Source organism: Protopterus annectens, chromosome 12.part0 (genome assembly GCF_019279795.1).
Source record: "Protopterus annectens isolate FY-2018-M chromosome 12.part0, PAN1.0, whole genome shotgun sequence".
Classification (NCBI taxonomy): Eukaryota; Metazoa; Chordata; order Ceratodontiformes; family Protopteridae; genus Protopterus; species Protopterus annectens.
In genome coordinates this window covers 388,919,930-388,944,247 of record NC_056746.1, presented here as the reverse complement: position 1 = coordinate 388,944,247, position 24,318 = coordinate 388,919,930, and the positions used below count along the sequence as shown (strand labels likewise).

At 37.9% G+C, this 24,318-nt stretch overlaps 2 protein-coding genes across 4 annotated transcripts in view; one reads left to right on the top strand and one right to left on the bottom strand.

Annotated features, from left to right (window-relative positions):
• The window catches only part of SLC29A4 (solute carrier family 29 member 4), an 838,710-nt gene extending 817,566 nt beyond the window's left edge, over positions 1-21,144 (top strand). The window contains exon 12 of the mRNA XM_044089484.1: positions 21,001-21,144. Within this exon, the coding sequence (XP_043945419.1) occupies positions 21,001-21,008 (8 nt within the window). The 3' untranslated portion in view covers positions 21,009-21,144. The remainder of the gene's footprint in view (positions 1-21,000) is intronic.
• A 2,497-nt stretch (positions 21,145-23,641) lies between these two features.
• LOC122816589 (putative sodium-coupled neutral amino acid transporter 10) overlaps positions 23,642-24,318 on the bottom strand; it is a 436,081-nt gene continuing 435,404 nt past the window's right edge. For all 3 annotated transcript variants that reach the window (XM_044089479.1, XM_044089480.1, XM_044089481.1), the window contains one exon: positions 23,642-24,318. This exon is cut by the window's right edge and continues 619 nt beyond it. The gene's annotated coding sequence lies outside the window, so the exon portion shown is untranslated.

Genomic DNA, 24,318 nt, shown 5'->3' with positions numbered 1-24,318 from the left:
TGTGCCATTTGGCATTAATAATTAGTTCCAGCACCAGTTTAGCTTCCATTTAAACATACAGTAATATGGATCTGCCCCTAACAGCTTGATTGATTACGAAATGCAGACAACATAAGGTAAATGGGCTAAAATAATAAAACACATTTACAAAAAAATATCTTATATGTAGTGATAGGTAACTTCCATTTTACATTAATGTACAAAAACTATTTTAGGTACCTTTCAAATAGCTTAAGTTATAGACCTCCCCCCGAGTCTATGTTCGGCTACTGAAAAGGATAAAACTCGAACAGGTAAATTTCAAATGGAAATCAAATGTAAGTAAAATGGAATATTAGCGAATAAAAAGAACATTGAAAATAAATGCATCGAATGGCCACAGTTGGCCAACAACCAGGAAATAACATGATGCATAAGGTGAGGTAAGCAAAGGAAAACCTTTTAAATTTGCATTATTCTCCAGTGTAGTGCAATCTCAAGTTGGTATATATAGTTGGGGGTGTGGGTAGCTCAGCCCCCCACATAGGTTGGTTGTATTTGCAATGTTGGCCAAAGATGGCTATTCAATGCATTTATTTTCCATGTTCTCTTTGTTTGCTAATTTTCCATTTTGCTGTATCCCATTCAAAATTTTCTTGTTCAAGTTTTATCCTTTTCAGTAGCCAAACATAGACCTCCCTCCCCCAACAGTTTGCTTGAATTCTAAGTCTGATGATTTCACTAGTACCTTTATTCTTTCATTTAAAACATCTCATGTGAACTTGTTGGGAAGCTCAAATCTAATGAAAAAGAACAAACCCACAGGAAGCCGTTAGCTTCACTTTGCAATTCAGTCTCAAGAAGTCAAACTTCTTCTAATCGGCAACCCAAACAAACTAAAAAGCAATCTATAAACAGTGCTTCCACTTCTCTCATCTTCCCCCAGACCAAGAACCCAATACAAGACAAAATTCAATTGTCAATAATCCCACAAGCTATCCCAAACATAGTGCACAACCAATGAGAGCAGTTATGATCAAAAGCCATGTACATCCCATTAACCAAAATCAAAAATAAACATTATCATGCATCACCACAGAGATGACAAGAACAAAAGCAGTTCACCAAGCAGGAAACTCCACACGTCAGAAGCCACTGCATTGCTTTACAATTACAATGTACACACACACACGCACACACACACACACACACACACACACACACACACACACACACACACACACACTCACTAGAAGGCAAAGATAACACCCAGGTCTTGAACAAAAACATTTACTCTATTATAGAATCTCACATAAGTAATGTAGGCATCCAGATATCAAGCGACAACTTGGTCTCATCAATGGGACACATAATTAAACAGTCAACCAAGCATATTTCATAAAGGTGAACAGTGTCATCTATCAGGAAACTTTAATAAATATAGACTACAAACTATTCTAAGTATATCTAAAGGGTTTACACTAGTAAAATAGGAATGGGTACATGAAATGTCTATCTTTCTGTCAACCAGAAAAAGAGAAAATAGAGAAACAGAAATAAAAATAAAAGGAGACCTGGAATGGATTCAAATAAGTAATGTAGAGACATTATTAGAAAAAGTAGCCATTAATATGTCTTATATTTACTATAGACTAGGCTGTTCAAAATAGCTATTTTTATATATATAACAATATAATATGATAAGAAAAGAAAGGCTTTAAGAACTTAATTTTTAAATAGATGTATATGTAACAAAATTAATTAAATTAGTTTACCTTATTATGGATATGTGCAAATCTCCCTTTAATATCAGGTTGATGTCAAATGAGAACATTTCAGTTGTAACAAGTAGATGAAGGGGGAGATTGAGAACAATCAAAAAATTAATATTTAATATAATGAATCTAGGTAATGTTCAATGTAGTTGTCCTTTAAATTCTTCTTCTTTCTATTTGTTTTCAAACTGGAGCTCTCTGCTTGTCTCTTTAAAGAAGCACTGTTCCAATCCATGTTCTCTGTTTATTATAAGATTTTATGTATCTTCAAGTATGTTAATGCTGCATCCAGTTCTTCAGACACTTTGATGTTATTAGAGACAAAAAATAATAATCTAGCAAGAAACAAAAGGTGAACCTTTATTTGTTTTTTTTCTTTAGTTCTCTTATTAGTAGAAGAAAGCATTTTCTTTTAGATATAACCAAAAAAGAATAGTCATTATCAAACCGGATAATTCTTTCTTCTATTTTAATGGAGACTTTGATCAAGCAGTCTTTAAAAGTAGTTCTTTGTCCTGGGAAGAGAAAAATCTTACAATAATGGCTCTTGAGGAAGTGTTATTCTTTGAAGGGGAAATTTGTGCCAAAGATGTATGCATTCTTTTGATACCAAATTACAATGCTTCAGGTAAGTCTAATACTTTGGGTAACCAAGAAAATAAATAGTTTATATCATGTTGTTTCCTTCTATTTTCTCTGGCAAACCAAAGACCCTGATGTTATTTCTGCAGGATCTATTTTCTAAATCATCAATTTTGTTGAGAAGTATTGAGTTTTAGTAAGAATTCAATGTTGTGTTCATCCTTATTTAGTCTGCCTTCTATAACATATAGTGAGTCCTCAATGCTTGATATTTGAGCTCTCTGCTGTTATAGTGCTTCATGCATTTGATCCATTTGTTTAGGACACTTTCCTTTGAAATTATTTGTCCATTTTTAAAGATAACTTCTGAATATTGAAGAGAACGGACTGTAGTTCTTTCTTGAGAGATAAATCTTCTGTGTTTGCTTTCATATGGCTCATCTTCAGACTATATGTGAACATTTTTTCAACTAAAGAATTTGACAGGAAAATTTCAGAGTAACAGATTAATTTTTTGATTCTGAGAAGGCACTTTAACTTGACTAACATTGTTTCACCAAGTCTGATTAAATAGATAGAAATTAATATTTCCTGTCAGAAATAAATATATATATATATAATATATATATATATATATATATATATATATATATATATATATATATATATATATATATATACACACACACACACACAACAGCACAGGAGGAGGGATATGCTGCTATCCTGTCATCATCCTAGCCACATCCCCAAACACAAATACATTTTTGAATGGAAGAGGCATTTCTTGTTAAGATAAGCTTGTAAGACACCAGTTTCTGCCTTTGAGGTTTAGACTGTTTAGAGGTAACATTATACTGATGTACAGGTGCCTTCATGACAACATGCTAAGTGCTACTTTGGACATTTCTTTTAATAATCAACAGGTGTCAACTTGAAGCAATTTGAATTTGGTAGCAACTGAAAACTTAAACATAGATATTCTATTTGGTGCAGCAATATTCTAATTGAAGCTAGGAGTGCCCTTTACATAATTAACTCAAAACTGGTCTAGATTATTGACAAGGAGGAATGTTTTTGACCACAGAGTTTTGGGATGCAGACCCAATGGCAATCTCATGTAAGGTCTTTGAGAGAGCAAAACCTAATGTGCTGAAACATTGAAATATTAAGGCCAGGAAATTATTGTTCAGGCAGTTAGCAGTGAGAACTGTGATACATCTTTAAATGACTGTCAGTAAATGTTAATAAGTTATGTATACTAACTCTGAGATTGCTACATCTCAGAAAAATGTGAATTATATGAGATATTGCAGTCTCACTTTAACCACAAAACAAACAAACCTCAAATTTGAGATTGCACATCAGAGTGCTGATCACAAATGACTTGATTTTTTTCCCGTTATTTACATTTCTTACCAAGGTAGAACACTGATCCATCTGGACATTTTTCAGGCTCCTCCCAAGGAAAATGCAAAGAAAACACATCACATATCAATTAAGCATGTAAAAATGAAACAAGCCCATCATTATCATAAACTGATTATTATAAATGACACACAGTAATCGCAAGTCTAAACAGTGTTAAATAAGCAGTGGTTTCAATGATTATATAGTTTATCAAATGTAATAAAAATATACATTTACAACCTGGAAACCTTGGAGACCTGCAACAGACATGAAGAAGGAATGGGCAAAGGATAGAAGAAGGTGGAGAGAAAAGTATAGATGGCTAATGAAGGGCAGTGTGGTTAGATTCTAAGGAAGAGTAATAGCTGCAGTGTACTTAAATATTGTGTGTTTGGATTAAATTGTCTTGGTGGTGATGGTTTATTTTAGATATGTTTAAAGCAGTTGCAGTATTTCTAAAACACTGCCATTGGTCAAGTTTATTAGTTATTTTTTGCAGTTCTTTCTGAAGTCCCAGTAGTGTATATTTAATCTTGGTACCCTTTGGAAATATGTATCTATGTAACATTATGAATACAGTATGATGTATTGTCATAATTACTGGAAAACAGTAAAATCATTTTGAAAAGAAGAAATTAGGAAATTGAAAAGTAAAGACAAGGAAAAATGGTAAAAATATGTAAGTTTTCCTGCTTCTGGGAAAAGTAAAACATAGGACTGTAGTAAACTTAGCAAACAAGGGAAACTTAACACCAGCAAATAAACAGTGGAAAGACAGAGTGTTAACTTAATTTTGTAAACTGTAAAATGATTTCCCTATCTGTCACCATGTGTTACCTTACATCTTGTCTATTTACTAATACTGTTTCTTTATCTCTAGCCATCTGACACCTGCTAACAAGTGCACATCTCTTCTACTTTTGTTGTTGCTTCTACTTCTTTTTCATTTGTATGTTCTTATCTTATAATTGTGTTTCCCAGATTCAGAATTCAGATTTTTAGACAACAAGGATTTTTTAATTTTCTGACTCAATTTGCTTCACCTCATCTGATACTATTCTTAGTTGTAGTCAGTATGCAGGTCACTAGCCCATGGAATAGTTGGTACCTCTTCCATGCAGGTCACTAGCCCATGGAATGTGAGGCACCACTTGCATGCAGATCACTAACCCATGGAATAGGTGGTATCTCTTCCATGCAGGTGGCTAGCCCATGGAATGGAAGGTACCACTTGCATGCAGGTCACTAGCCCAAGGAGTAGGAGGTACCACTTCCTTTCAGGCCAGCAGCAGGTACTATACTAAACTGTCAAACAATTAATTGCTAACTAAAATAGCTTTGGGGTTAAAATTAAAAAAACGCATTTCATCTATTTTATCTCCCTTCCCCCAGTGACCATCAATGCTTTACCCCCATTATTATCCCACTCATTTCTCACAAGTTTTTAGCATCCAGGGACACCAGGCAACAGGGACAACAGCTGAAGATCATATCCACAATGCAGTGAGGGTTAAAAGATTTTTATTTGTTGCTAATTCCTTCTCCCTGATGGCAGGCAGGTATGGTGTAATGACCAATATGTGGAAGTCAGTGTGGATACATACCTCTTCACACATGCTGTGCTTGGATAGAGGGTGCTGCATCTATTTTCCAGGTTTTCCTATGAGCGGTTGCAGAACTGTTTTTCTACTCACCGTTCAACAAAAACTGAATATCAAAAATCATGAACCATAAAAACACACACAAACGATTTTTGCAGGCAATCCCCCCTGCACCCCAGTGTGTGGACTCCACCTGACATTCCCCTAAATTACATATACTAACTCCATAGTCATACCACAGTGAAGAAAAAGGGAAAACCATAAAAAGAATGCAGATAGCTCACAGAGTACCACACATTGCTGTGAAACTCACCTTGTCATAAAATATTTGCAAAAAAAACCCAGCCAAAAACCCAGAGATGACTCCCGGAATAGCCTCTTGGTTTGTCCGGTACCCTTGAGTCCCACGTCCATGCATAAAGCATACATCTGAGGTCATCGGTCAAGTGACATTTCTGCAGCAGGACCTACACCAGTGCCATCACAGGATGGGTGACCCTACCTAAGTCACTCATTCACATCCCTTATGGCTGGCTCCTACAACTTCCCAGCCATTAGGCAAATACAGATCATCTTGGGCATATTCAGGGCTTGATTCACTATACACCAAAGAGCTGGCTTAGAGTCTCAGGACATCATGTGCTTCCCCCCCAATGTTTATGATAAACAGGGCTTAGGAGTTCCACTAACTATGCTGTAGAGAAAAGAAAAAAGTTGGTATGAAATGGAAATAAGAGACTCATATAGGAACTCCTGTTCATAGTCAGGGCTAACAGCACTAGATGAATGTGGTATGAGACTTAACCTCAAGATAAGATGTCTTGGAGAATTTGTGTGAATTATTATGGGAAGATGTAAGCAAGGTTTGCTGTCATTGGAGATTCATGTTTGAAGAGTTGTCATTATGGCTGTCACTTTGGATCACCAGCAAACAGCTGCTGTGTGGGCAGTTAGTAATAACTCTGTCAGTTAGGGACTGCTAGGGACAAAAGTAGGTTAAGCTTGATCATGGAGTTTTTTATAGGTTCATAGATTCGTAGGTGTGTACTAGGCTAATGGCCCTGTAGCCTTTACAAGCCTATCCCATAGATGTGCCCTGGCATCGTGCCGCCCGATGTTAGTTCCCAGTGTCTCTATCAAGTAGAGCCACTGGAGTGATCTCTGGGGTGAACTTTCTATTTCCCATCCACTCATCAAGATTTCTCTTGAAGAGGGCCAGTGAGGTGCTCTGCTTGACATGTATGGGAAGTCTATTCCAGAGCATGGTCAGTCTCTGGGTTATGAACCTGTCCTTCCAGCATGTTCTGTTGATTGTGGTAATGAGGTTGAGGTCTCTGGAGCATGTGGTACAGAAGGAAAGGGAAGAAAGACAGTCTGAGAAACAGTACAAGCCAACTCACAGAAAAAAACAGCACTTTTTCTAGACAAAGGCAATCTTAAAGATGAAACTCCACCATGTAAAATAGATAGAGATCTAGTCAGTGGCCATGACCCATACCTGTACTTTAGTTTTCTAAAGATTAGATTTGCTTGAGGGGAAGTGATGGAGGTCCTTCTTTTTAGGAAAAGATGTCTCCTTTCCCCAGAATACTGTTTTCTCATCTGTTGAAGCCGGTTGAAGGTGGTACACCGGTAGCGTTGTTACCTCACAGCAAGAGGTTCTCCTGTTAGATTCTTGGCTGGAGTGCCTTCTGTGTGGAGTCTGCATGTCCTACCCATGGTCAAGTGGCCTGCGAAAGACATGCGTGAATGGGCGTACCTTCACTGAAGGTTGGGCGTCGGGCTGGCAACTCGGCACCATAAAAAAACATCGACTGCCAATCATTAGTGGACCGGAGTTCCGCTGTGGCGACCCCTAACCGGGAAATCCAAAAAGACAAACAACAACTGTTTTCTCATCTGTTAAAGACAGTGGAGTTAGGTTGTCTGTAAAGAATGTCATACTCACAGATATTGTTCATGCTGTTTTACCTGCTTAGTTTATCAATCACTTAAAATCCATGCAGCTATATTTTTTATTTGTTTACCGAGGAAGTCCGACTTGGATTGAAGCCAATTTTCAGCAGAGGCCCAGGGAGAAACACTCCAAGCGCATGTCTTTGTAACATGGAGGAATCTGGAGCACCCGAGAAAAACCCACACAGACACAGGGAAGACATGCAGACTCCACACAGAGGGCACCCCAGCCGAGAATCAAACCGGAGAACCACTTTCTGTGAGACGACAACGCAGCTGCTGCACTACTGCGCTGTACATATCTTATCTGTAACACTGCTGTGAGTTTTATTTTCCACAAAGGGATAGGTCCCCAAGAAGTCTCAACATCATCAACCCACCTTTTATCCCATTTTTCTGCGTGAGTTTGAGGTATCTTATCAACTGTTACCACTTCTGATTTAGTATCACTGTCCTACATTCTTCAACATTCATGCCTAACTGCTGCAGATTCTCATGCAATTCATCCATCTGTTTACTGGATGTCCTTGTTTCTTCTAAATCTTCTTCACCAAATCATCTTTTGCTTTCCTGCACATCCCCCCAAAAATGTAATCTGTTTTGTTTGACTTTCTGTGCAATTGGAACTATGTTGGCTTCTGCACTTATGTTATCATTTCTTCATTTTTGCAAATCAAAGCCAAGAAAATCCAAAGGTGTTACAGCTCAATGTTAGTAGTCTAAACAAGAAATTCCACTCCCTACAAGCTCTCTAGAAAATGCCGAGGTCTGTGGAGCCACTGAGACACGATTTAAAGCTGCAGTGAGCACACCAATAGTGCTAAGCTACAAGACTTTCCACACGTTTAAACCAGCAACTACACAGACAGGGACTAAAGATGGAGGTGTCTCTATTTACATCAAAAATAAATATAACTCAAGGCTGGTCAAAAAGGACAATGCACTTGAGCTTCTCCACTGTGAAATCATCATAGGCAAAATCCTTGGAAGCTACAGGTCCCCATCTATAATGCAGGAAACTCATAATATGTATTTAAGCTTACTGCAAGCACTCACCATCCAACCAAATACTATATTCATGGACAACTTTAATCACCCCTGCATTTACTGAGACTCATATGTGACATCAAACATGCAGGCACAGGGATTCCTGTATTTTGTAAACACACGTACTACATCTGGTCCTCGCTAATATGGGAGAGTGCTGCACACACCCTAGTATATTGTCTTCTTTGATAAGGTCAGACAACAAAATGGTCTCCTTTGAAGTAAAAATAAAACCCAGAGTAATTACTAACCCTGGAATGTTCAGGAACTACTACTAAGGATCTATGTGGAAATTTTCACAAAAAACATGTATAGGCATGTTGATAGCTGTAGAGAGGCAGCTATACCTATCAGGAAAAAGTACAGAACTAACTCAAAAAACAAGCCAACCTGGTGGAATCACAACATCAATAGGCTGTATAACACAAGGAAGAAAATCATGACAAAAATTAGGAGATAAAGCATCAGAAGGATAAAAGCAGTCTCATCACCCTACACAAACAACTCAGAGGACAAATAAAGTCTACTAGATTAAAATTTGGAGTAAATGTAGCCTTTCAGGCCAAGGACAACTGCAAAGCATTCCTGAGGTATGTCCAGAACCTCAAAGGCAATACACAATTTTGTGCAGAGCTCATTGTTAATGGAGCCACCTATATTGAGCCAGAAGATACAGCAAACCTACTGGCAGGCAATTTCATCTCTAACTTTACCCCTCTTTCCCCTCAATCTCCCTTCAAGTAATACCATCAAATATAACTCCCCCTACTGTCACTAGGGAACAGGCTCTCAATGCCCTTGCTAAGGCCAAAAACACTGCAATGATGGGCCCAGACAATATCCCAGGATGCCTTGTAAATAATATGAAACATGACTTAGGCTGTTTGGAATTGCTGTTTAACTGTAGTCTCCAAACAGGCTTCATACCTCATGAATGGAGAACAGCAACAGTCATCCCTCTGCATTAAGGAATGTCATCTAAGCACCCTGGAAACTACAAACCCATAAGTCTCACTAGTGTCATATGCAAAGCCATGGAAATAATTATCATGGAAATAATCAATAATTACATAGGAAACCTTCAAACACTACTACTCAACCTGGTGGACGTCTTTGAGAAGGTCACCAAAGCAGTGGGTAAGGACAAAATGGTTCATACTGCCTATCTTGACCTGGCCAAGGCATTTGACACAATACTCTACTTTGGCATCATTGATAAACTCAAGAGTTTAGGTATAAACCATTAAGTCACAGCGGATTGCCAGATGCTCACAGACAGTACCCAGAAGTTAGAACTGAGGAGTCCACTTCTACAAAGAGGCCAGTCACAAGTGGAGTTCCTCAAGGATTGGTTCTGGGACTGCTACTTCTCAGCATTTACTTTTCTGAAGTCAAAGCCAATGTCAAAGGCCTCTGGCTGATCAAATTTGGAGATGATTGTAAATTCTGAGCAGTAACAGAATCCCCCACTGACACCAGTGTTCTCCATGAAGGAATGACACAGACAAATAACTTGTGTCAGAGCTATGGACTAAAACTAAATGCCAAGAAATGCATAATAGTATCATTCAAGAAGTCATCCACTCCTGCTAACTATTATATTGACAACACACTCATAAGAGCTGACCCAGTAGTCAGGGACCTGGAGACTCACATAGACAGTAATCCAGTCTTTGACCATCACACGTCTACAGTAGTGAGGAAATCATTCCATGTTATGAAACTTATAAACAAAGGTATGGATGGCATCTAGGTCCAAGGAAGTCATTGTTCCACTGTATTCAGCATTCATCAGACCTATTGGTGAGCACAGTACCCCCTTTGGTATGTACCTAACCAGGCACATTCAACAACTGGAGCATCCACAGAGGTTCTTCACTCAGAGAATACAGGGCATAAGTAACATATCACATGTAGACTGCTTCAAAGCCTTATCCCTGTATTTTGTCTCTTACAGACTGTTGAGGGGAGATCTATACACGGCTTATAGAGCATTGGCAAACCCTACCATTATGGACCTCCTGCATATCTGCAAAACAAACAGCACCAGAAGTACCCATTCTAAACACTTAAACCTTGCCTGTGATATAAACAGGACCTGATGGAGAAATAGGTATGTATCCCATGGACTACCCCTTCTCTGGAACAGGCTCCCCTTCCATGTGAAGCAGAGTTCATCCCTAAACCAATACAAATGTAACTTGGACAGCTGGATGGAGAACAGGAAATTCATCCCTGGTATGGCACCTCTATCACTAATGGATACAGGCAGCCTGTAAATGGTTCATCTTCCAAGCCTCTGCTTACACTTATCAAGGGTATCAGAACTTGTCAGAGATTTCGGATGAATGGCTAGGCTTAAAATGGCCCTAGTAGTTATTAGCCTAGTACACACTTACGGACCTTTGAACCTGTTTGTTCCACAGTGTGTACCCTGCCATGCATCTCAAAGACTTTATCTTCATCACCTCTACCTTTCACAACTGCCATGCCTTCACTTCCCAGACTTCTTTACCATGCAGCAGTACTTATCACAACACTGCTTTGCACACATTACTTTTCAGCTTCTTTGGCATTATTATATTACACATTAACCATGACACTCAGTGCAAGTTAGCTGCAGCCCTTATGATTGTAGCTTTGACCTCCTTGTTTTAGCTTCCCTTCTCTTCAACCACCCCTCCTACATACTTGAAGCTGTTAACCAGTTCCACTGTTTTCCCTTCTGTCTCAGTTTGCAGCATCTTCTGATTTCCCCACTTGCTGCCATGTTAGCTGTCTTGTATGTACTCAGTTTCATGTCATGTTCTTTCAGTTTTGCATTCCATTCCCCTGTCATTTGCTGAGGTTCTGTTCAGAGTCTGTTTGTAGTTCCACATTGTCTGCATGCAGTTGCTTTGTTGATCTGTCCCCTCCAGCCTTGTGGTTCATCACCAGTATGAACAAGAGTGGGCTCAGAGCTGAACCCTTGCTCCACACTCACTTCAACTGGGAACACCTCTTTGAGTCTGAGCACTGTTCACACTTGTCATTGGATTCTTGCACATAACCTGCACTAATTCTACCAGTGTTTCTGAGACTACGAACCATCACAGAACTGCCCAAATCAGCTTTATTGGGATATGTCACATACTTTCTCCAGGTCTAGGAATGACCGGTTGGACTTTTTTTCTCTCTGGCTTCTTCTGTACTGTTTCACTGCAAACATCGGGTCAGTTGGGCTGCATCCTGATCTGCCTTTGCACTTTCTAATACTCTGTGTATTTGTTTATCAATCACGCACTACACTTTGATGCAGTGTGACAGAAGATAAGAAAACAAAATCACAAAAAATCTGTGGAAAAATGGATATAAGATCATTAAATTCTTAAGACACTGAAAACTAAAATGAAAGATTATTGATTTTCTGCATCCCGGGATTCATTTCTAATCCCTTCTGGTATACCAGCTACTACATACCCAAGAAAAGGCAAGCCATTTGTGAATGAAATTGTTTTGCAAATGAACGTTTTTTATAGACATTAATATTTTAGACAGATTTTTTTTATCTGGTAAATGTTCATATTTTGTAAATTTTGATTAGATAAGTAACCTTTATTTGTTATCAACATTTATGTCCTTCTGCTTTATTTGTTTACCACTAGAAATTTCAGTACCATGCTTCACTTGTTTTATTTTTTTCATTTCTGGCAGAGACTAGCCTTCCTTTTTATTCTTTTGATTGTCTTTGCTAAATTTCCCACTTTACATTAGCAGATGTTTGTTTCACTTTGAAGAATGGCTGTGTAATTTCAGGGCAGTCCTTCTCCTTGATCTGAATATTTTATAGAAAACAATGTGATTTGCTTATATTCTTTCAGACAAATTCCTAATTTTGAGTTTATACAAGACCCTTGAGTTTGATAGCTACAGGCTCAACATGTGCCAGCAGAGAACTCTGCTGATCACATATGCAAAAACACATATCACTGATCACATATGCCAAAAAGTGTATAGTCATAGTGTCCACAAATTACCACATAGGTGGAAATCCATTAAGTACAGAAGAAGTAATTAAAAACATTTATATAGCCCACCTAATCATGAAGGGATTCACATCTAGATCAATCCCTCATCAGGCCCATAATTGAGTACAATGCCTTTTGGGATGTACCTTACCAGACACCTGCAGCAACTGGAAAGACCCCCAAAACCTCACCACCAAGAGGATCAAAGGGCTACCGCCTGTTCAGAGGAGATCTGAACCTCAGCACTGAAATAAATAGGACATGCTGGAGGGACAGATTCATAACTCAGAGGCTCTGGAATAAAATCCCAGTCCAGGTTAGGCAGAGTCCCTCATTGACTCTCTTCAAGAGGAATCTTGATGAGTGGATGGGAGATCGTAGGTTTATGTGTCACTGTTAGATAGAATAAATGCCCTAGGGCAGATAGCCTAGTATGAACCTATGAACCTATGAACCTATATGCAGATAACTTGCTACATCGGATTATTGCAGATCAAATATATTGAGTTTCACTTCTGTCAGTTTCGCAAACTGGCCTTCTGGCAAATATGGATACCTATAGAAACTATCATTCAGAAATGGCTAGTGACTGGTTATTTCAAACTAAGGTGATGCTGCAGGGAGCATCTGAATGTGTGAGGCAAACTTGAAAGTGGTGTGGCTTTACCTGGAAGAGGGTTTACTTTAGGAATGGCTGCATAAGTAAATCTTGGACATGCAGCTCTGAAAATGTAGCAGAGGTTAAGGGAACAATTTCACAGTTGCAATGTGCATGTGTGCATGTGTGTGTGTGTGTGTGTGTGTGTGTGTGTGTGTGTGTGTGTGTGTGTGTGTGTGTGTTTGTGTTGGGGGGGGTTCCTGTAACACTTTTTCTTTACCTGAAGTTGTAGATCGCTGCAATGAATGTGGCATTTACACTGTCAAACATTCTCCCACCTTTTCACACGTACATAATTTTTGAGACTCCATGCCCATAGTGTTGCATAACAGAAGTACAGAGAATGACAGAAGAACAGCACTATAAATAAAATTGGTCTACTTTGTTTCATTGAATCTCAATTCACTGAATTTAATTTCACCCCGACCACATCTCTGAAAACACAAATTACTGAAAACTCATTTCAGTGACTCTCATTTTACTGAACTAAACTTAGTATATGTGGCACTGTGTAGAGTACTGTAAGGCAGGTAAAAGGTATATGTCCTTTTCCCCACTGTAGTGCGATCCTGGAGTTAGTATATATAGTTGGGTGGGGTGTGGTTTGCTTTATATTGTATTTTACCAAAAACTTCAAAAGAATACATTTTAAACAATATACATGCATAGTTACAGCACCAATGACTAACTCTCTCCAGAAGACAATATGTACTCAAACTAACTGGGGGGCTATGCCCCCACACCCCCAACTATATATACTAACTCCAGGATCACACTACAGTGCGGAAAAGGGCATATACCTTTATTTGCATTACAGTACTCTACACAGTGTTATATATACTAACTGCAGTTCAGTGAAATGAGTTTTCAATAATTTGAGTTTTCAGCCAAGTGGTCGGGGCGAAATGAAATTCAGTGAAATTAGATTCAATGAAATGAAGTAGACCCAAATAAACCATAGTTCAGCCTGCCAAATGTATAAAAAAAATACCTGGGGCAACTGAAGTAAAAATGCATGCTTTGCACAACATATCAAATAAAAAGTCTGAGTCTTGCAAGTAGTTAATGGTTATTTGCTCAGAAAACAGTAGCAGCAGTCCTTTTTACTACTACATTCTCCTTCTGATGTACACACATGGGGGTAGTCACCTACACACATGGGGTAGTCACCTACACACATGGGGGGTAGTCACCTACACACATGGGGATAGTCACCTACATACATGGGGAGTAGTCACATACACACATGGTGTAGTCACATACACACGTGGGGGTAGTCACATACACATATGGGGAGTAGTCACATACACACATGGGGGTATTCACATACGAACCATTCACTATACTACATTACAAAAAACAGTACAAGAAGCAGTAACACAAGGAGCAGGGTAATTCAGAGACACACTGCACAACCATGTTTACAGGAAAAGTACAGCAGTATGCACAGTGTGGAAATGACTACATAATGGCATGCAAATTAGTTCCATTATGCTAATGCTGACATCAAACATGGCAGAGCAATTCTGAGACACATAAATTTAGCAGAAAGAGTCATTGCACTTACCTATTCTGAACACTTGGATTATCTAGTTTACAGGAGTGTCACTTCTGCAATGATGCTAGGAGTAGCAACATTGTTTGGTGAGCAGCATATGTTGGCATCTGCCTTCAGACCTAGTGGCCACAATGTGTTGTGCACCCTTGCCCTCTGTGACACAGATGAGTCTGCTCGTGACAAACATACTGTTACCTGTATGACCAGCACATTGTTGGCAACTGTTGTATTGACAGAGACACCATATAAGAGTCAGTGAACATTTGCCACCTGCACATCGTGCCAAGGTGATACATGGACTGCCTATATAGGCAGCCACAAAGGTTTGTGTAACATTATCCATCTTTCAGCACCAGACAGGAAACACATTAGAAATTTTACAGGCATCATCCTCATGGATTCTAGAACAGCTCCTTGAAGTGATTCTGCAGCATGTGGAGAAGGAAATATGTTTTTCTATGTGCAGCATAGAAGGGAACCATCATTATGTGGGCATTGTACAACATAATCCATTTCTCTAAGGTTCTAGTGGGGCATTGATTCACCTACACTGCTATCAATACCTCACCTGCCTCTCATGACACCTGGTATATAAACCAGAAGGGCTTACACTCCACCAACTGCCAAGCACATGAAATGCATAAGCTATTTTACACAGTGTCATGGCATTTCCCATGAATCCCACATCTGGCACACATGGGACCTCTACCAGTATTTTATGCAAGGTGACTTCCCACAGGGTCATCTTATTGCCAGCTACTGAGGTCAGGAGATGCTATTCCTATTGATGTAGGTAGCAAGCCAGTTATAATAATACCCACAATTGTCTGCTCCAGGTGATGCAGGATATACCTTGGAACTGTGGCTGATGAATCCTGTTGTAATTTTCCAGACCATTGTTGAGATGGGGTATTGTAGACATGGAACATCGTTAAATGTGTGGTTGGTCAAACTCCTTAAATCATGATTCTGTTGCTTGGATACAAGCCGTGATGCAGTATACGCCTGAGACCTGCAGTCAGTTATTCATGATGTGCACCATGTTACAGAATGTAGTCATACAGAAGCAGCTAGTGATGTGCACCATTTTACAGAATGTAGTCATACAGAAGCAGCTAGTGATATGCACCATGTTACAGAATGTAGTTATACACAAACAGCTAGTGATGTGTACCATGTTACAGAATGTAGTCATACACAAGCAGCTAGTGATGTGCACCATGTTACAGAATGTAGTCATACACAAGCAGCTATAACTTGAGAACAGCACAGGGGGAGTCAGATGTTGAGTCATCCAAGTGTCTGGCCATAGTGGTGCCCCATGCAAGATAGAGGTGGATATATCTCATTGTAGCACTGACCAGTAAATAGTGTCTGATTCACAATTATAAGTCATGACAAAGACAACACAGAATAAAAATGATGCATACATTGACACACCCAGACTATGCATTATAGTGTACTGACTTGCCATTGCTGTGCATCAGACATTACCTTACAACATGCAGGCCAATACAATGGCAAGGGCTCACTCATCATTACTTGTACAGCTGGGGCGGGGGCACAGTGAGAGATGACAGTAATGCTTTCACAGATGTAGAGGTTACAGGAAGTGGATGGATTTGCCGCACAGGTAGGTAGCAAGTTTGGTGGAGGGAAGAATTGCTTCATCTAGGGTTGGTGGAGATAGCATGTTATGAGCATTGGCTAGGTGTTCCATGTGGCCCTGAGGAATAAGGGCTGGATGCATCCTATATGTGGTACATTGCAGTGTTTCAGAGTATAGACAGGAGTACCACTATGACTCACCATGTGGGGAGGCCATAGACAGATGACCTCCAGGACAATGAGAATAGCGTTATCCTCCCTTTATTTTTTGACATCCTTCTACTTGTCCACATTTTTGTGTCCTTTCCACCCTACCTTTCTCTGTCTGCATTTTACATTTAGTTGTCTACCCCTGCTACCTGCCTTACCTACATTCCTTCCCCACACAAACTCCTTGGTACTATCTCCATCTATCCATCTTCAGAAAAAGTAAAGTGGGTACGTGCCTCACAAAAAACATGACCTTCTTCCCCCACAAATCTTTCCTTCAGGATATCCTTGTGTGCACTCCTCTGCTTATTCTTGCCGCATTTGTCCACGGCAGTGGCATAACAAGTAGCACACTCATCGCTGGTTCCATTCCCATGCTGGGTGATTGCATTGCTGACATTGTAGTGCAGCATTAGGGGACTGTTGCACTCCTGAGTGTGTCATTCTTTGAATGAGACTTTAAATGGAGTCCCCTTCTGCTTATGTTGATGATAGCTTAGGTGGATGTAAAAGACCCCATGACACCTATCAAAAATAATAGCGAAAGTTCCTGAATGCCTATCTAAATTTCTCCTTGTAGTAGTAATACTACCTTGGGTATCCCCTGAAAAGAGGCCACTAGCCTATTGGGACTAAACCTGATTAACTAAAGATAAGTATTTGTTTTGCCTTTACTATTTCCTCCTATCTTCCCTATTTATATGATGGACTGAGTTGGGACTTTGCTGTGCTGGCTTTTTGTTGTCTGGTCACAGTACCTGTATTGCAGTTGTGGAGCACTTTATTGCAGGTGTGAATGCACATAGCTTAGCTTCAAGCACACTGCATTACTATTCATGTGACCAACCATAACATGGGCACATCAGTATAGCTCAGTAGCATGCCTGCTGTCAGTAATGCAGCTACTCTAATTTGCTATGCAACCCTTTTTCTGTTATATAGGCACTATGTTGGTCCTAATTATATTCATAAGCAGTGTCAGGCTGTGTTGCTATATGATATCTTTGATAGTAACATTGTGCCTCAGCACATTTATTCTTTCACCTATGATTGCACAGATAGGTAGCCCTTGTGTTCTGCATATTTATCCAGTATTTATTAATTCCTAACTCCATTTTTTTTGTACTACCTCAGATAGGAAACAGGAATCCAGTTACCCAGCCTTTCTCCATTATTGTACTGCACGGTTATCATTAGAAAATGTAGCATGTGTCACTTATACACAAGTCTGAGAACATGACAATCAACCAAGAGCACAGCCTAAGTAAACCCAGAGTTTGTGTATTTTGGGGTCTGTGTATCCCCCTGATCCTGCATTTCCACATCCACATTCTGCCCTCTCTGTTAACATCTGTGAGTATTTCTACACACTCCTAAAGAAACATTATAAGACCTACTGTCATCCACTTAATGCGGCATTGCTTACCAGTGCAGAAAAGCGACTTTTACCACCCAGCTTTTAAGTGTGGTGAGTACCCATATAGTAAATGAAGATTCAGACTGCCAATACTATGCCTGCTCTAACACTGGGTTTTAGGGTTTAGAATGGCTACAACCTATTGTCTGTAAGTACACTTGACTCATTTGTATTGATAAAAATGTTAATGGACCAAGAAAAGCTTTTATCAGTTTAAAATAAGCACAGATCAGCATAAATCAGTTAAATTAAACATTTGCTCTACTATCATAGATCATCTAAAATGTCACTTTCACTGTGTGGAGGAGAATCCCCCTCATATATAATATTTAGGCTGTGCCAAACTATAAGGATCCTAAATCCATTCTGAGAGGATGGCAAAGAGACTAAAAACATAAATTTGCATTAGTATGGCAGTGTCCATGATGGCCATTTTGGAGTGTAAGAAATTACAATGTTACACAAAACACAGTGATTCTGATGCTGTTGTAGTAAATATGAATATTTTCATTTGTATGGTAGGTTTTCCTTTAAGGTATTTGGACCTTTTATGTTTAGGATATAACATAAAGTTACATCTATGGAGTGTAGGTTTTGCTATAATTTTTATATGACATTCTCAACCTAAATCAGCCATATAAATTATTTTAAATGGCCATACCTTTTTGGTAAACCATTGATAGTCCAGCTTTCACAGTGTCAAGATAATAAATATCCACTGGTGTAGTGAGGCTTAGAAGTGAGACAGTTAAGCAGAGAAGATAAACAGAAAGTTAATTTATGATTGAATTTGATTCGACACAGTTTATGGTAAATAATCAGCACAAAAGTCCTTATGGTAAAAAAGCAATGCAAAAAGCCAAGGTTAAAAGACTGAATGTCCTCTCAGAACATTAAAATGCATTGGGTAAGCTTAGAAATGTTGAAACATTCACTACATTTTACAATATGGTTCCAGTCTGAATGAACATATATTGCAAAGAGTTATGTTTCCTGCTAGCGATTAGAAACATACTGTACTCAGTTCAAACTTTTGTAATCTTTTCATCACTCAACCCACACCTCACAACTGTCCAGATTTTCTCAGAATGTCGATTTTTCCCTCATATTTTTGGTCTGTTCCTCATAAAATTTGTAGTTTTCTAACAAATCACTGAGGATTGAAGTCACTAAGTAATGATGGACATTTGAATTTCAGGCTTTGTAACCTTCAAACAATGCATGTAATACAAAACCTGTTACTGTAGCAACTTTCTAAGTTTACAAGAGCAATATTTTTACTCTGTTCCTAGTTTAGACCTTTTCCCCCATTATTATGGCTATGTCCAGATTTCTTGCATTAGGAAGTTGAAACGTATGATTCCAACAGTCCTCCAGCACAGGGGTAAAGTACAGTTTTACTTTCAGGGTCTCCTGATATGGAACCATTTAAGACATGAACTGACTGCTTCTAAGTTTCCCTAACCAGGAAACTGCTTTTACAACTAGATGTAATATGATTGGATAGTTTATTTTTTATTTTTAGAGCTCTTTTTATTTTCCTTTGTTAGCAAGGTAAACTGACCAGCCACAAGCTTCAGTTCACAGATGACTGGGGAGCACTTTAGTTAAGTGACTCGCTCAGAGTTGCACAATATGCAGACGAAGACTAAGGGACTAGAATATGAAGGAAACATTTGATTTGAAAATTAGAGGAACTACTATGATCAGAAATATGAGGGGAGAAGGAAAAAAGGAGGGAAGCCTGTCATGACATCAGAGACGTCAGGTGTAACTTTATTGTCAGCTGACTTTTTGCCAGTTCAGATCCACACTGAGCACCAGTGAAGTCAATAGAGCATTTCACAGTCCTAAAGCACCATTCACAAAAGAGCTTTCATATCTTTAAGAACATATATAAAATGTATACCTCGCTGTGTCTGCAGAGAAGTACACTGTTATTTTTTTATGTGTAATTAATTAATTAAAAGTTGTAATGAGTATGCATTTGCCTGTGACAGTTTTGCTAATCAACAGGGATTTTTGTTGTTGACTTTTTCTCTTGCTCTGGTCATATTTTTTCTCCCAAATCATATCAGATTCTTTTGTCACAAGTTCTTGAATAGTCAACTGAATACAGCTGTCCTTTGCATATTCAATTCATTCCAGATATGCCATTTGTCTTCATAAAATTTCAGCGAACCAATCAGATGATGCCCTCATACTACTGATGTAGAATCATCACACAATGTTCAATAGTTACATGATAATTTGAATTATGTGACACCTGTATATCTTGTTATACAACATAAATAAAATCTATCCTGAGCGTTCTTCACATGGCTTACATATGTGCCTCAGTGGCTTTTTTGTTACATTCAGAGCAACAGAATTCAGTGAAATTTATAACATAACATAATCACTTTTAAGACAGTAAGACATAAACCTTGAACAGGGAACATGTTTATATAACTTACAAATGCACAGTTCATTCCACGAGTGAAGGGTAATAATGTAATGAAAGAAAAGCAGGACACATCGGAATCAATAGTACATTTTCTAGTTACAGATATAATAAACAAGTATTCTGTTTATGGACTTTTGTGTATCTGATTCATATTGTTTTTCTTTTTAGACATACATTTTTCTAATTATCTTTCTCAGGCTTAAATTTTAGATAGAAATAATAGACTACCATATGTCAAATGTTCATTGTCTCTCATATTCTGCACAGTTTCCCCAAAAGGTTTTTTTTGTTTCTTTTGGGAAGTGACTCCATATATTAACATATGTGATTATTATATAGACAGAATTATCCATAAAGAGAGACAACCCTCATCCCCATAGTCTCACATGAATTCTTAAGATGTGTGTAACCATTCCATTCTACAATCCTTTCTTTTCTTTCTAATATGGTATATGTTTCATGGAAACTGTATACACCTTTGTTTGTAATGTAAAGCAAAATGTGCATGCATATATATATATATATATATATATATATATATTTTTTTTTTTTTTTTTTTTTTTTTGAAGAATAACTGAATTATGTATAACAACTCGACTGTCAAATGTTGATATGTTATTGGATGTGTAATGTATAAAACATCAGTCCAATGTGGTTTAAAATTATGCTGTATATTTCTAACAAAAGCATTTTTCAGTCTGCTTGCCTGCTGTAGAGTGTTGAACTGTTTTTATTTGTGTCCACAGGAAAGTAAGTGAATTTCTGAAGGAGCTGAGATAAATTTCTGGCGAGTTTATGTACCTCATCTAACCTCCGTGTTGTCTGCACCATATTTCTTGCATATTTTTTTCTTTGCTTTTTGCTAAATAAATATAATATTTTGTACTGCTTTTATCTATAGACTACTATACTAGTTGTACAAAATAATGTGTGATCATATCAGGATTTAAGTGTTATCTGGTATTTATAATTCAGCAAGAAAATCATGGCTTTCATGTTTAGTATGGATTTTTGTCATATTAAATCATGCAATAACAGGGGTAACATAAAAGGTAACTAATAGTGAGGCAACATTTAATTCAATGAACTTTATTTTTATTGATTACACTTTTCCATTTCAACACAAGTTTTAAAATAATCTCTTTCTGATAACTGTCTCCCCTAGCAGGTACTTTATTTCCTCAGGAAAACATTACAATTCCAGCTGATAAAGGTGTGCGTCAGAAAGGTCCAGTTTGAGTCATTAGATGTGACTTCATTTGGTATGCACGTTGTATTAGGGATCATGTGAGGCAGTGCAAACTGGTATGTGCTGTGTTTTTCTAATTTCAGTGGGACAGCAGAAGCATCTCATACCATGCATAAGGAAAACACATGGTAGTTTTACAAATAAAACATGGTTGTTTAACTCTTAGGTCTTGGAGGGTATAATTTTAAGCACTCTATATTGTGTTAACTACAATTCACTTGCGTTTTTTTTTTTTACTTAATGAAAAAGGAGGCATGCCTCCCCACTCCCCGCTCCCCTAAAAAGAAAAAAAGCTACAATTGAACAAGACTAACAACTGATGTAAATATGTTTTACACTGCATAACGCTTTCAACTGAAGTTTAGAAGGAATCAATGCAAAATCTCTTTAGAATGTAGTATTTTCTTTTGCCAAAGGTCAGTCTCTTGTTGTTTGTGGCTAGAAAATTTTCTACTGAGCCTGTTTATTTTGTAAAAAGATATCTACAAACCCCATTTTCCAAATGTCAAGTTATCATGGGAGAAATGTAAATTGCTCCCTAAAAATAAAAACGTGTTTGTTAATTTAACGTATGCCAAAAGACTAATAAAATAATTCATTAATGTCTGGTTGTCTGCAGAAAAATTACTAAACCTCTTTTCATAGATTAGGGTGTCCTCATTTAAAAACCATAATAAGTACAAAGGCATTGTGGCAAGCAAAATGGAACAACAAATTGTTTCTTTGTCCAATAATGTCACTTCAGAGTGAAAAGTACTTTAAGATTTTTTTTTTCATTATTGTTTCATTTGAGTCACACGTGGATAAGCATCAGCAAGGCACCTGCATTAAGTTATATAATAAATCTGCAAAATTATCAAGAAATGTGGTCATAAAACATATTTGCTTCCTTAATAAAAGCCTGAAATGAGCATGTGACCGAAATATTCAAGTAGAACAAAACAGAAGTTTGGGCCACACATTACGATCTAATGTCTGGGCTCTTAATATTTGTTGCCAAATACCCAAGGCTGGAAAATGATGTAATAGAAGTGCACCCTGGCCTGAAGTAAAAAAAAATATGACAAATTTATACTGTAGAACAAGCTCTCCCCATTGCATCAACAGTTCCTTTCTTTCAGGGCTAAATGATAGGAGTAGAATGTCTCACTTTGTGTAAAACACACTTTACCAAACACACTGGGTGGCAAATATAAAATCAGTTTGAGTGGATTGAACATAACAGAAACTAATGTTTTACTCAGACAAAAACAATCTGCATAAAAGTAGTGCAGCTGCAATTATAATGTTTTTTTCATCCTTGACAAAACATTTGAAAAACATCTGATGGTCCTTGAAACAACATGATATAAACAAAGCTGGAAAGATGTAAACAGATTTGGTTTAACATAATGGCCTTCATATACAAAGCATCTTAGTACATTCAAATGAGTAATGAGAAAGGAATTTAAGGATTCAGAGGCCACTCATTTGCAAGCAGATTGTGGTCAGCTTGAGTAAGAATATACTTTTATATTTTGAGTTTATTTATTTATTTATATATATTTTTTAAATAAAAATCAATTTATTTGAAGATGCAATATACTCCTGGCTTAACACTTCCTACAGGTCAAAACATGCAGATGTATATCAGAAATGCAGAAACAGTTTTGATGGTCATAGCTGTCTCTAGTTTTTTAATGTTATTGTATAAACCATGTGCTAAATGTAGACAGTTTGTCATATACATGTATTCACTGTAACACTAGTGCAGATGGCACTAAAAATGCAATGTAACACTTTGGCCCCACATGTCTACCTACCATCTGTTGTGTCCTGGCATGTCCTGTGTACTCCTTAGCTGCCTCTTATGATGCCCTGGGGTAGCTGCTGCACCAGGAATACAAATCAGAGGGTAAAGTTAGTGAAGTCTGTGATACATATATTTTAGAATGGGATGTTGAGACTTGCAGCACAAGACCATCCTAGTAATCGAAGAGGATTTTACTCTGCCAGTTTAGGGCTGGTGTATGCAGTGACATGTCCGCCGCACCCTCTAAAGTCACATATACATAAGAATCCCTCCATCTAAGAAGGGAGAGGTACTAGGAGACTCTCTTGCCAACCTAGCTGGCTCTCTGATGACAAATGGTTATTCCCATACCTCATTAGTTTTGTAACACATGAATATTTAATTGCTGGACATAATGACTCATTAGTTTTGTAACACATGAATATTTAAGTGGTGGACATAATGACTGGAACTCAATTTCTTAGTGTCATTTGAGAGCAGTGAAAAAAATACGACATTCCTGTACAAGACTCTTCTTTCTCTTGAACCTACATCCAAGTGCATTCCTGTTACTATATTTTTAGCAAGGAAACAGAGAGTTAAGGACTTCTTTATCAAGTCACTTAGAACTTATATTAAACATGCCCCGGTGGTATTTCAATCTAATTCTACATTTTAGGGGATTAGTATAACCAAAGCATCCTGTAAAAAGTATGAATTCATTATGGAATACTTCTATAAGACAGCCACCACTGAATCAGATGGAATGGTGCATTCATTAGGCAAACATGCTTCATATTGTTACCACAATAAAAACAATCATTTCATCAAGTTGTGGAACTATAGAATGTTTTGAATTTGTCTGTACTGTGCTTGTCAGGAAATATTGGTTTTACTTTACTGGCATTAGAGCAGAGTCGTGATAGAGATATAAATAATATGAGTAACTGTACTTATTGCTATGGCTTTTGCCGATTTGCACAAAGTGAAGTAAGAGTGGGGGTGTGAAACATTGTGACTTGAGAACAGTAAACTGTAGTTCTG